Source organism: Nicotiana sylvestris, chromosome 2, assembly GCF_000393655.2.
Source record: "Nicotiana sylvestris chromosome 2, ASM39365v2, whole genome shotgun sequence".
Classification (NCBI taxonomy): domain Eukaryota; kingdom Viridiplantae; phylum Streptophyta; class Magnoliopsida; order Solanales; family Solanaceae; genus Nicotiana; species Nicotiana sylvestris.
This window is the reverse complement of record NC_091058.1, coordinates 43348662-43360706: the sequence shown is the minus strand read 5'-3', so window position 1 is coordinate 43360706 and position 12045 is coordinate 43348662. Positions and strand designations below refer to the sequence as shown.

The 12045-nt window shown below is 34.3% G+C and overlaps 1 protein-coding gene across 2 annotated transcripts; it reads right to left on the bottom strand.

Moving 5' to 3' along the window:
- Positions 1 to 1182: 1182 nt before the first annotated feature.
- Positions 1183 to 8260, bottom strand: LOC104245784 (uncharacterized). Of its 2 annotated transcripts, none has more exons than XM_009801450.2 (8): positions 7712 to 8260; positions 7534 to 7594; positions 6570 to 6808; positions 5457 to 5661; positions 4735 to 4866; positions 4532 to 4581; positions 4353 to 4447; positions 1183 to 1737 (listed from the first exon to the last, which is right to left on the bottom strand). In XM_009801450.2, exons 1-8 carry the CDS (start codon positions 8141 to 8143, stop codon positions 1671 to 1673), a joined length of 1281 nt encoding a protein of 426 aa, XP_009799752.1. In that variant the 5' UTR covers positions 8144 to 8260; the 3' UTR covers positions 1183 to 1670. The 2 variants fall into 2 exon arrangements, with proteins under 2 accessions (XP_009799752.1, XP_070023956.1); XM_070167855.1 differs by having other exon boundaries at positions 1207 to 1737; positions 4532 to 4620; positions 4723 to 4866; positions 7712 to 8229.
- Positions 8261 to 12045: the final 3785 nt, after the last annotated feature.

Below are 12045 nucleotides of genomic sequence, written 5' to 3'. Positions count from 1 at the left end.
AGTAAAAAAGGCTATATATACCAAAAATACTTAAACTCAATGTTTATAATAAACCAATAGATTCAATACAAATAAAATTGAAGAACACATACTTATTTAACCTTTTTAAGATAAAAAGTCATATGCAAGACATGTGTTTTCTTTCATCAAATACTAATACAAGTACTCAGATTGTGATATTTTTCGCTTCTTAAGATTCAAACTTTAAGAACTTTGATCAATATTTTAGAATACTGTTTTCACCATATTGGCATGAGAAGAATTGCAAGTTATAGTATTTTTCATATAGTTTTTCAATATCTAAATTTTTAATTAAATCGATCAATCTAATTTAATTTTAAAAAACAGTCAAATTAGCTCTCGAACAATAAAAATTGAAACATGGGAGTTAGATGTTCTCCCAATAGGATAGGACTGCTTGACCTACAAAAGGAATGTGGATGGATAGTGGATACTTTAAAAAGTCGGGAAATAAAGGGGAACTTTAAAAGAAGTTAAGAAAAGGATGTGTGCGAGAGATCAGATACCATTGATTGCTCCACATTTTTCAAATTAAAAATGCAAAAGCTCTTTACATTGGGATCTTAGGATGTGACCCCTGATTTGAACTTTTTATGTGCAAATTTACCTAACAAGATAGACCCTCAAATAGAAATAGGCCAGCGTGGATTTGAAACTTAAAAAAACTCTGGGCAACGTCATCCAAGATTAAATTTCACAAACTTTACAACACAATTGCAAATATGAGAAAATTAATCAAAAGTAGTGCTATCATATGAGGGATTTGAAACTTCAAAGAAAAAGGTAAATAACTCTATCTAAGGGGTATATTCTTTAACCCAAGTAGAACTAAAACTCAACCCAATTTCAACATAAAGATAAGGATTACAGTTCACAGTTCACAATTCACAATACAAGACAAGCTAGGCTAGAATTTAGAAAGTTCATACTTAAAAGATGACTAAGAGGGTTCTTGTGGCCTTTAGGATTCCTTTTAGAAAGGAATTTGCTTTCGGTTGAATGACTAGTAACGAAAAACTCAATAATGAAATTTGACTGGATAAAGAAACAAGGTGTCCAACTTTTCACAAAAAGTACATAAACAAATTTTCGGCTCCTTTATAACTCTAGCCAAAGGGTACAGCTAAAAAGAGAGAAGTTTCATCCAAATAGAACGGGGTCTTCCTCAGAATAAAAAAGTTCGAGTTGAAAATTTTCTATAATATTCCAAAGGTGTACTTTGCATCTATGGCACAAAGGGCAAAAAGAATCTAATACAATTTACTCTCCCCAATTGTCATATTGACAAATTTTCACACGACCTTCAATTTCCGACTGTGTAAGTACATTCCTGACTTCAAAATCCATGATTAATTTCACAAAGTAAAAAAACTGGGTATCAATGTATGCAATTTACAATAGATGCCAGTAAATTGCCTCTCTAAATGAGGCACCACTGCTCGAAGGAAGATAACTTTTTTGTCTCTGCCAAACTTTTGCAGGACGGGATTGTGTTGGCAAGACAAATATAAAAAGCTCTAAAGCTCGTCTACACACAGCAAAGATGATCATAATCCCGAGTCCATAATCTCTTTAGAGGCATTACTTTCATGTCTATGCTTGGGTGCTGCAGCTGTAATATTTCAGAGTCAGTGAATCTAATTAGATTGTCAAGATCTTCTATCTAACTTCTTGTCACTAGGTCGCTTCTCTTCTGCCTCTTTGCGTCTTTGTTGCCTGTAGAAAAGGAAAATGAACCATCACCACATCATCCACTAAATGAAACATAACTCCACCCTCTGATAGATGAAACGTCAGTACATCTCTATATTTGGAAAACAAGGATTATGAAAGGTTTTTGGGTACCAAAAAGTAATAAAAAGTGAAACATGAATCTCCTTTTTTGGATGAAATACAAAAAGTAATAAATTAGCTTTACTCCATTAAGGATAGGGACTGCATGACCCACAAAAACAATGTGGAGGGAAACGTATATAGAAGTTTAAGAAGAAGAGATGTATGCGACATTAGACGCCATGGATTGCTCCTATAAATTTTATAATGCAAAAGCTCTTAGGACTGATGTTTTAGGATGTGACGCCCATAATCTGAAGTTCTTTCTTGCTGCAAGTTTGACTAACAAACAGACAGCCGATAGGAATAGCAGTGTATCTAAGAAGTCGAAGAAATCTATTGAAACTCCATTTCAAAATCAAGATCACAAATTTAGGACCCCGTAGTAACTAGTAAGCTGAAAGACAGATAGATTTTAATTCCATATATGAGTTATTATGTTAAGAGAGAGAGAGAGAGAGAGATGTTTTACTTCTAAAATATAATGTGCTGCAATTGAAGTAACAATGAAAGTTAACACATCTTTGAACTGGAAATACATTCATAGCTTTATGAAGTTAGCATCTCTCTCCTCTATTTTTATTTATTTATAAGATATCATTTTAATAATATGAATGATCGGCAATAAGGGAACGCTGGTGAGTCATGTTTACAAAACGAAAACTCAATTCCCTTAAAAAAAAAAAGATAAGGTGCAAAACCTCAAGTTTCTTTGTAGGCTATGTAATGAAGTTACAATTTCTTACATTAGCATGATGATATACATTCTTGAACTACACACACTACACCCTTTGCTAAATGAAACACAACTAGATGTGAGCTTAACCATGTTTTAAAAGGCAGGGGGCATGCAAGGCGTTTTACCTAAAACGAGGCAAGGCATAAGACCCCCGACACGTAAGTCCCATGGATCTTCAATTTTATATTTTATAATTAATAAATAAGCTTTAATTTTTCTCAAATATGAAAATTTGATTAAATTTTGGTAAAATATTAAAAAGAAAATATAGGAAAATTATTATAATTATTATCTGAGTGAACTAACAACACAAAATGTGATAATACCTGAGGTACATCTTAATGATATTTTACTTTTAGTTCTTTACACATAACGGATAAGAAAAAAGTAGAAAAAGCTTAAGCAAACAAATCCTGTTCAATAGCTTTGGATAGGCTTAAATACAATTAGAATTCAAACAAGCAAATAAAGTATATGCTGAACGTAATATCACAAGCCATGGATCACAATGATCTACACCCAAAATATGATTAAAATGCAGAGAGTTTCATATTTCTGACGGGGAGAACAAAAAATAAAGCAGCAAGAGGGACGAAACATATATTTTAAAGTTGTAAAGTAGTGGTGAAACAAAGAGCACGAAAACATGAGGACAAAAAGCTTTGAGTCTTCGACAATCGAGGAGCAAGGAGGTTTCTTCAGCAAAGAAGTTAACGAGTTAGGGATATTTTTCTCTGGTGGAACAAGGCGTATGCACGAAGAGGGTTTAAAAAAGAAGTGGGAATTGCCTAATTATCCCTAATTTAGTTGAGATCCATAAGGCATGAGTCCTAAGCTTGGTGCACTTATTGCGCCTTGGAGTGCGCTATGTTATATAGTGTGTTTGCCCCCTAATTTAGTTGAGATCCATAAGGCGTGAGTCCTAAGCTTGGTGCACTTACTGCGCCTTGGAGTGCGCCATGTTATATAGTGTGTTTGCCCACAGGAACTACGCCTTTCCATACTGCCCTGAAGCTTTTTCGATATTACGCCCCACCATGGGACTCGCCAAAAATGCCTTTTAAAGCACCGAGCTTAACTACTTCCATTATAATGCCTTTTTTTGTGTCTCTGTGTGTGTATTTGGGGGGGGGGGGGGAGGTTATAGTTAATTCTATTTTAACTTAAAAAGTGAGCCTTTTAGGGATTTTGGCAAAAAAAAAAAATCACGCAAAAAAGGTTATATTACGAACATTAAGAATACCACTGCGAGGAAGGAAAAGTGCCTCAACCTACATAAAGATAAGATTTCAGCAAAGAAAAGAAAAGCTTTTCGATATCTTTAGTGTATTTCCTAAGAAACCAACACTGCACCACTCTATAGACTAATAGGAGGCATATATATCCATCTTCCAGTATTTGTGTATTTTGCTCAAGGCAAGTGCTCTACCTATTGCACCATTTGCACACATCTAACCAGGCATACCTTAGACAGTCATAGGGATGTTATGGTGAAATCTTACAACTATGAAAAGATAAAACAATGTGGGACTTACACAACATGTTGAATTTTCAACCCATCATGGCTCGAAATCAATTATTTCTCAGAAAGTAATACCCGAGGCTCATTATTATTAGAAAGCTAAGAAGTAGTTAGCCACCCTTACAATCTAAACCTTTCTTATCCCGTAGGGTGGCCAGGGGAGGTGGGTCAAATGATGCAAAGGAAACTCTACGAGATTACAGAAATACAGATAAAACGAAGTCGTAATAAACTTACGCATAAGCAGTGTAGCCAGTACCAGCATTAGCAGCTGATAAAAGTGCTGCATGTGCACCAACAGCAGAAACAGGATCTCTCCGATCAACGTCCACCTAAAAAAGTAACATTTGGGGTTATAAACAAGAGGCATCGGGGATGATCAAATGCAATTTAATTGACATTGCGCAGATAAAAACCTTGTCCCACTTCGACTTTTTGTTCTGTCTACCATCCCGAGTTACAACATCTACAGTGGGTGGTAATGCACCAACAGAGACAGGAGCCATCCCATGCAAAAGAATTGCAGAGAGAAAATGAGTAATGCAGGAACTCTTATAATCAATCGTGAATGGAGACCTGTGCTACAGAAATTTTGACTCGAAGAAGAAAGGTGGGTAACCTGGAATTGGTAAATTGATTTTTGGTGTAGGAACCATAGCTGCAGGTTGTGTTCCTCCCGATATGAAGTCAACTTTTGGACTCCTCTTCCTCTCTTGCTCCCTTCTCTCCATTTCACGCTTCATGTCAACTTCTGCTTACAAAATAAATATTCCAATCAATATTTCTTATGGGTAACGCATTCGTAGATAAGAAATTATCCAAAAACTCAAAAGAAATTATTCTAACACTGAAATGAACAAAATTTGGTGAATGCTTAACCTCAAAATAAATAGACATCCTTTAAACCTCCTATAGCTCCCAACAAAAAAGTTGAAAAGGTATGATGTTAGCTACATGACATGAAAATCCTTGTGGCGTGTACTTTAGATCCACTAAAAAGGCTGTATTTTTAGATATAAAGTCACTCATCTTCAGGACGGTACAACATACTAAGATTTTCTAACAGCTATCTGTCAGAGTCCTAAAATAACGGAACTTTTACGATTTTAAAATTTAAACCCCAAAATGAATACCAGCAAAAAGATATGATTGAACTGAATTCTCAGAAAAAGTCATTATCCCATTCTTGTTCCAGATTCACAGAAGGAACTATTTTGTTAACAAAAGTATAACAGTGGAAGTAGCAAAATTGTTCAAACATGCCATAACAAATGCAACGCAAAAGTAGATATTTCTAGTCGAAAGATAGACAAAAAAATAGAAAATTATATTGCTAGTAACCTATTTCATCATAGAAGTCACTTTTGTCATATCCACGCGGATCAAATACGTCTTTATCGAAGCAAGATCCTATCTGGTCAATATCTTGATAAGTCACTGCATGCAGCAAGAAGTCTGGATTCCGGTACTCCTTTCTGTTGCGCACTTCTGCATTAAAGCTTCTGCCAGTAGTCTTCTTTAAAGCAAGAAATTTAATGATCTTTTCCTGCAGAATGAATTGACAAGAAAAAGAGTGTAACAAATTAAAAACAAATTAGCCAAATCAATCACCTACACAACAAGGGTACACCAAAAGGCCCTCTTATATATAAATGGTAAGTTCACAGAAAAATGGAAGCCAAAAGTAGTTTCCTTTAGTGTATTCCAAATGGGTAAGCAGTTTCTGGTTAGCTAGTATGATAAAGGTTCACTTTTTACTGGCACGTATGTTCCATTCAAGGTCAAATTACTAAATGACACTAGATACATGGACTGTTCAGAGTCTAAATCTCTTACCAACTCGGAAACTTGCCTATGCCAAAAGCATGATATACTTTCAAACTGAGCTTATTGTAGTCCACTTAAGATTTGTCAAGAAGTAGAAAATAAAGGATACATGACAGGATAGAGTATTTATACATTACACGTGTGTGTGTGTGTCAGAGAGAAAGAGAGAGAGGGCGAGAGAGAGTGAATGAGATATTGTGTCTGTGTGAGAGATTTAGCCAGCACAGATTTCATGGTCGGGACAACTGAAAAACATTCATTTTAAGTTCTTGCTTCATCTCCCTCAGTTCATTTCAGCCAGTCCCTCATGTAACCAACCATTCCTTTACCAATCACTGTAGAATTGAGAAACATATTTCTCAAAGTCCCAACTCAGACAGTGCATAATCTATAGCAGAAAGGTGCTGCATAAGATACAAATTCATTTTAGAAGACATAATGCAAGAGACATATAAGTTGCCAATATCATCTAAATGTACACTACAGAAGCAAGTGCGAAGATGCAGAGCTTCAACTTTAAAGTTCTATTTCAAAGTCAGTGCTACCTCAAAATAGTGCATATATAAATTAAGATAAGCACATTTCCAATATCATTAAAGTTTGGAAAATACTACTACCGCCACTTACTTGCAATTCATCTGAGCACTTTTCCTTTGGTGGAGGACGAAGAAATTTCTCCAACGAATCTACATCTTTTTGTTCTTCTGCAGGAACCATATCAGATTCTTCAGCCACTCCATGTCCTTCATTAACAGCAAAGTCCATAGCATCATCGATCCGATCAGATGGTTCAACTGACTGAGGAGGGGTTTGAGTGCTCGGTGTCCTAACCTGAAGAGCTGGTGAAGCTTTTTCTATAGATTCAACTGAAAAAGAAAATAGCGAGATTTTTAAGCTTGAACTCCCAAATTAATAAGGTGCACAAAACAACAGAGTTCTCTTTTTAGTTTTGACTTTGAATAATTGGAGTAACATTAGTCAATCTTACTTCACAAATGCGGAAGACGTCTTTTTTACATACCAAATATATGGATCAAAAAACTGCAATGGCAATTTCTTACCAAATGACGTTCTGCTACCCAACTAAAAATGATTTCTTTTACCCAAAAGTTGCTCCCATGCATATTTATGAAGAAGCTTATAAAAGAAACTCCCTGTCCCAATTTATTCCAAATATCGACTAGACATGGAATTTAAGAGAAAATGATACTTTTGACACATAAATTAGACTGACTTTCTCTCTTGTATCAAGTGAGGTCTACAACAAGTCATGTCAATTCTCATAAGAGTGTGCAAATAAGGGCAAAATGAAAATGTGTAATCTAAATAGTTCTGAAAATAGAGAGGCGTACTTAGGAAATAGAGACAAACAAACTGCGATAGAGGGAGTGAGATAATAATTGGTTGAATTACAATAGTTGATTATACATTGAGAACACTTGCTTCAATTTGATCCATATATGAACGAAGTAAACCACACTAGGCATATAACTTGTAGGATCACTTCAAATAAGCAAGGGCCATAACCAAAAAAAAAAGTATAGAGCGGCGCAGAGCTGAATATAGAAAAACACAAAGCCTACATACATACCACTAACAGTTTGAAGTTCCTCTCCATACAAGACTCTCCCACTGGCCATTATTTCTCCTTCCTACATTCATAACTTCATTACATGAATAATAAATCTCTAATAGTATCCTATTAAACTGAGTCTTCTAGCATGATTTAAATCAAATTTTAAATGAGAGCATAAAATAAGAGTAGCTACCTCAGGTTCGGGAGACATATTAACTTCATCATGACCATAGTCAACAATTGTAAGCCTTCCTCGTCTAGTCACATTCACATTCAAATCCATCGGTTGAGGATTATTTGGAGAAGCGACCGACATAAACGGCGTCGTAGTGGTAGACCCAATTACCCCTAAGCTCGAAACCGTCAAAGTTTCAGCATATTGCGGTTGCTGCTGAAGTTGTTGAATCAGTGGTGATGGAGTCGAACTCCGACCCGAATCAGAACCAACAATTCTGTTGTTGTTGTCATCTTGGAGAAGCTCGGAGTTCATGTTTTCGGATTCAGGTTTGTATTCTTCTTGCCTTGCTTCGTCTTCTTCTTCTTGGCGTTCTTCCATTTCGTCATCTTCGTCATCGCCGTAGATCGATAGCAGAGCGATACCCTCTGATTCTTTCTTCCGTGACATACTTCAATTAGCGCTTTTGGTAAATGAATTGGGGATTTTCGAAGTGTTCAAATTTCAGGGTTTTTTGGAAGATGAAAATAATGAAGATTTGGGGGCTCCGTGGGGAGCTATTGGGTTGAGGAAAGGTCCGGTTCGGGTTGGAAAGAGATACGGGGTGAAAATTAATTTTTCCTTCTCGAGATTGCCTCAAAAACAACATAGCATTTGCATCTATACCCGCTTTTTGTGTCACGTTTTAACTTGTGCCCGCTTTGTAAAAAAAATTACAAGCATACCCGTTTTTTCGCATAACTCAAGCATAAGGAGCTGAAGTATCAAAGACAATCGCGCAAAACTTTAGCATTCTAGTAGTCGGGCCTGAAGTTCAGCTCTAGAGCAGCTGAAGTTTTTATTTTGTAACTGTCGAAATTTTTGTTTGTAACTGGCGAAGTTTTTATTTGTAAGCTTCAGCTCTAGAGCTGAAGTTTTGTTTTTTAACAATAGAAAGTTTTTGTTTTTTAACTAACGAACTTCAGCTCTAGAGCTGAAATTTTTTGTTTGTAACTGGGAAACTTCAGCTCTAGAGCTGAAGTTTTTGTTTTTTTAACTGGCGAAGAGCTGAAGTTCCAAGACTGCAACTGCATAGCTGTAACTCAACAGTGTTATCCATGAGTTCGTGGAAGAAAAGAAATGACTGGACAAGAAAATATACAGCACTATTAGCATGGGAAAACGTATGGTATCCAAAATCTGCTGGGGGTTTCAATATTATTGCTATGATTGGATGGGCATCGACTTCTTTTTCATTCGTCAATGTTGCTTTTTGTTAATAAACGGGTCCAGACCAACCAAGGCAACAATGTTACCACAAGGTACATCCTCAACAGTTTCCTGCTTCTTACTCATCCGATAAGAGTTCACACTGACGAAGAAAACAAGTTACACTAGAAAAGCAGCACGAGAAGCCTAGATTTCTGGCACTTTTGTACAGAGATGTATTAGTGGTTTTAACTATAGTCAAATTTATACATAACCGTAACAGATTTCTTGCAGAAAAGGGAGAAGGAGGAGTTTGAGAAAGAAGAGGCGGATATAACTTTGAGGAGGAGAAGGAGGAGGAGGAGAAAGAGAGCTGAAGTTAATAGGTCGCCCCGTGCAATTTTTACAAAAACAGGGCAAATGACACAAATAGTAGGAAACTTCTGCATTTTGACCCCAGTAACAAGAATTTCGGGTAGAAAGCCTGGTGTCAAAATTTTAAATTTTTAACAATTACAATAGTTAAAATTCGGGTGGTCATTACTCATTAGAATTCCACATGCTTCAACGTCACGATAGTGTATCCTCTATTATTCCTATATTATGCTCATTTATAATTTTACTAATTTTAGAATACGTATTTTGCACGTATGTATTATGTCTTGTAGCACAGATTTTTTAAAACTACATAAATATTATTAAAGCATGTGTATGAAGTATATAAAGGTTGAAGGTTAAAAAATGCTAGATGAATTAGCAAACTGTAAACTCAATATTAACTATTAAAGTGGTATGTTATTACAACTTGTTAAATGTTATTACAACTTGTTAAATGTTATTACTACCAAAATCAAAATTTCGGACCGGAAGGGTTGGAAACAAAAATAGAGGTTTGATAGCAACCATAGGAAATATTGACAATAAAGCAAAAGGTCAGCTATCTCATAAAAATGTGAAAAACATTTATTTGTCTATGTACCTCGAATAACGTTTTTGTTTAAATTTCTTTTTTTCTAGAAGGCGTGTTTGTTTAAATTTCTCTTAAGAAGTTTTTGTCATTTTTAAGAAATCTCTTTTAGATATTTTTCAAAGAAAAATGATTTTTTTCACTCTGAAAACACTTAAAAATCTTGCCAAAAATTTTTAATTATCCAAAAAGTAAAGTTCTGGAGCGATTTTTGAACTTTGCGCGCTTAGCATGTAATGTCCTAAGAAGTTGACGTGTTCTGAAATGGGAAATTTTCATTCCTATACCATATAGGAAACTATATTACCAAATATGTTCATAGTTTGCATATTACCCTTCATGTTAATAGTATTTCTACATAATATATATAATGCATTAAATAAGAAATCATTATAGCTGTAGGATTCCTTATTTAGGTGAGCTAAAAAGGAGGAATTAAATATTTTCCAGATCTTCCAACGCAAATCACGCACAGTAATCACTATGGGTGTCAATGGTTCGGTTCGGCCGGTTATTTTATAAAATTTGTACCATACCAATTTTTCAGTTATTCTATTATGTATAACCAAAATTAGACTTTTCGAAATTGTCCCAATCATGTCAGTTTCTCTTCGGTATCGGTATGGTTCGGTTAATTTTCGGTATTTTTTTTATATCATGTAAAATTCACCAGTAGAAGTAGAATGCAATAACATACGTTCTTTTATAGGACTTAGCAAATTTCTCTAGACATTTTTACTGTTTAAAGGGTGATGAATTAAAAAGAAAAAAGAAATGGCTAGAGTATAGATCCATCAACTATTCTACAATAGCGTAAAAGAAATCAAACAAAGGCAAGAAAATATAAATCACACGAGTTGAAAGATATACCAAGCTGAGACTCAGGAATAAAGTCTATAGAAGATTAAATATTCAAAAAGATAAATCCAAATTATATGAAAGGAAACATATTCAATACATTGTAGTTTGCTACTTATAATCGCTAGAATACTTTGTGTCTTGCTAATAAAGATACTTGAAATAACTTAGTTTAAGTAGAAGTAGAATAATAGGTTTTAGGAATTAGTATTTTGAGTTTAATTACTTGTTGGCTTGTAATAGTTTTCATAATTTCAAGGCCCAAAGAAAATTTAATGCATTATTACTTTTAAACTTACTAAATAAATATATTTTCTACATGTAAAATTTATTCGGTACTGTTCGGTATTTTTTCAGTTTATTTTTATAAAATAAAAAATCTACCCTAATTATAGGTGCGGTTATAGATTTATATAAAAACCTACGGTTTCTTAAAAAGAAACTTAAAAATCGGTTCGGTTCGGTCGGTTTAGTCGGTTTTCGAATATCCATTGACACCCCTAGTAATCACTATCGTCTACTTCGTTACAAACTTCCAATACTTTGTTTTTTGCTCTAAACTCTGTTTCAACATTTTCTTTGATTTCACAAATAAAAATCGACAAAATCTTCTACAATTCTTCTACAACAAAAGCAATTACGGCGAAAATACCAATTATGCTACAATCGAATGGGAATTGGGATAGCTATGGGAGATTTAGAGAATTCGAGATCGATGGCATTGTAGTCGATGACGATGCAACTTATAGTCTATTGATTTCTACAATAGCACAGCAATTAATGATTGATACATCCGAAAAAATTTAGAAATCAAACACATTATCAACGAGCATTGTCCTCCAATGAAAATTAGGAACGATATGGGTGTTCATGTATACATGGAGACGAAAAAGGAAAACAAAAACTTAGGATCATATCCGCTATGTATAATTGTTCGCGGTTTCAATATGGAATTGAGTATCGCCAATGAGAACACAGCTGCAGGTGTGCGATGTTATTTTTTCTATGAAATTCTGGTAAATTGTAAATGAACTACAATTTATCTACATTGTATCTACAAATAAACTACATATATATATATATGGATTTCTGTAATATCTACGTATGAAATATTTTATTTGGTATTGTGAACACCTAATTTTTGACAACATTTAATTTTTTATCACTTCTTTTATGTAAATATTTTAGGGGGTTTTAACCTACTATTATTTTAGCTTTATTACACTTTTTATTATAGGATAAAAATACCAAAAAAAATTAAAAGGTGAATTATCACTATTAATATTATTTATTTATTTTTTATATAAAAAATCCGAAAATATTTATTTTATTTTATTTT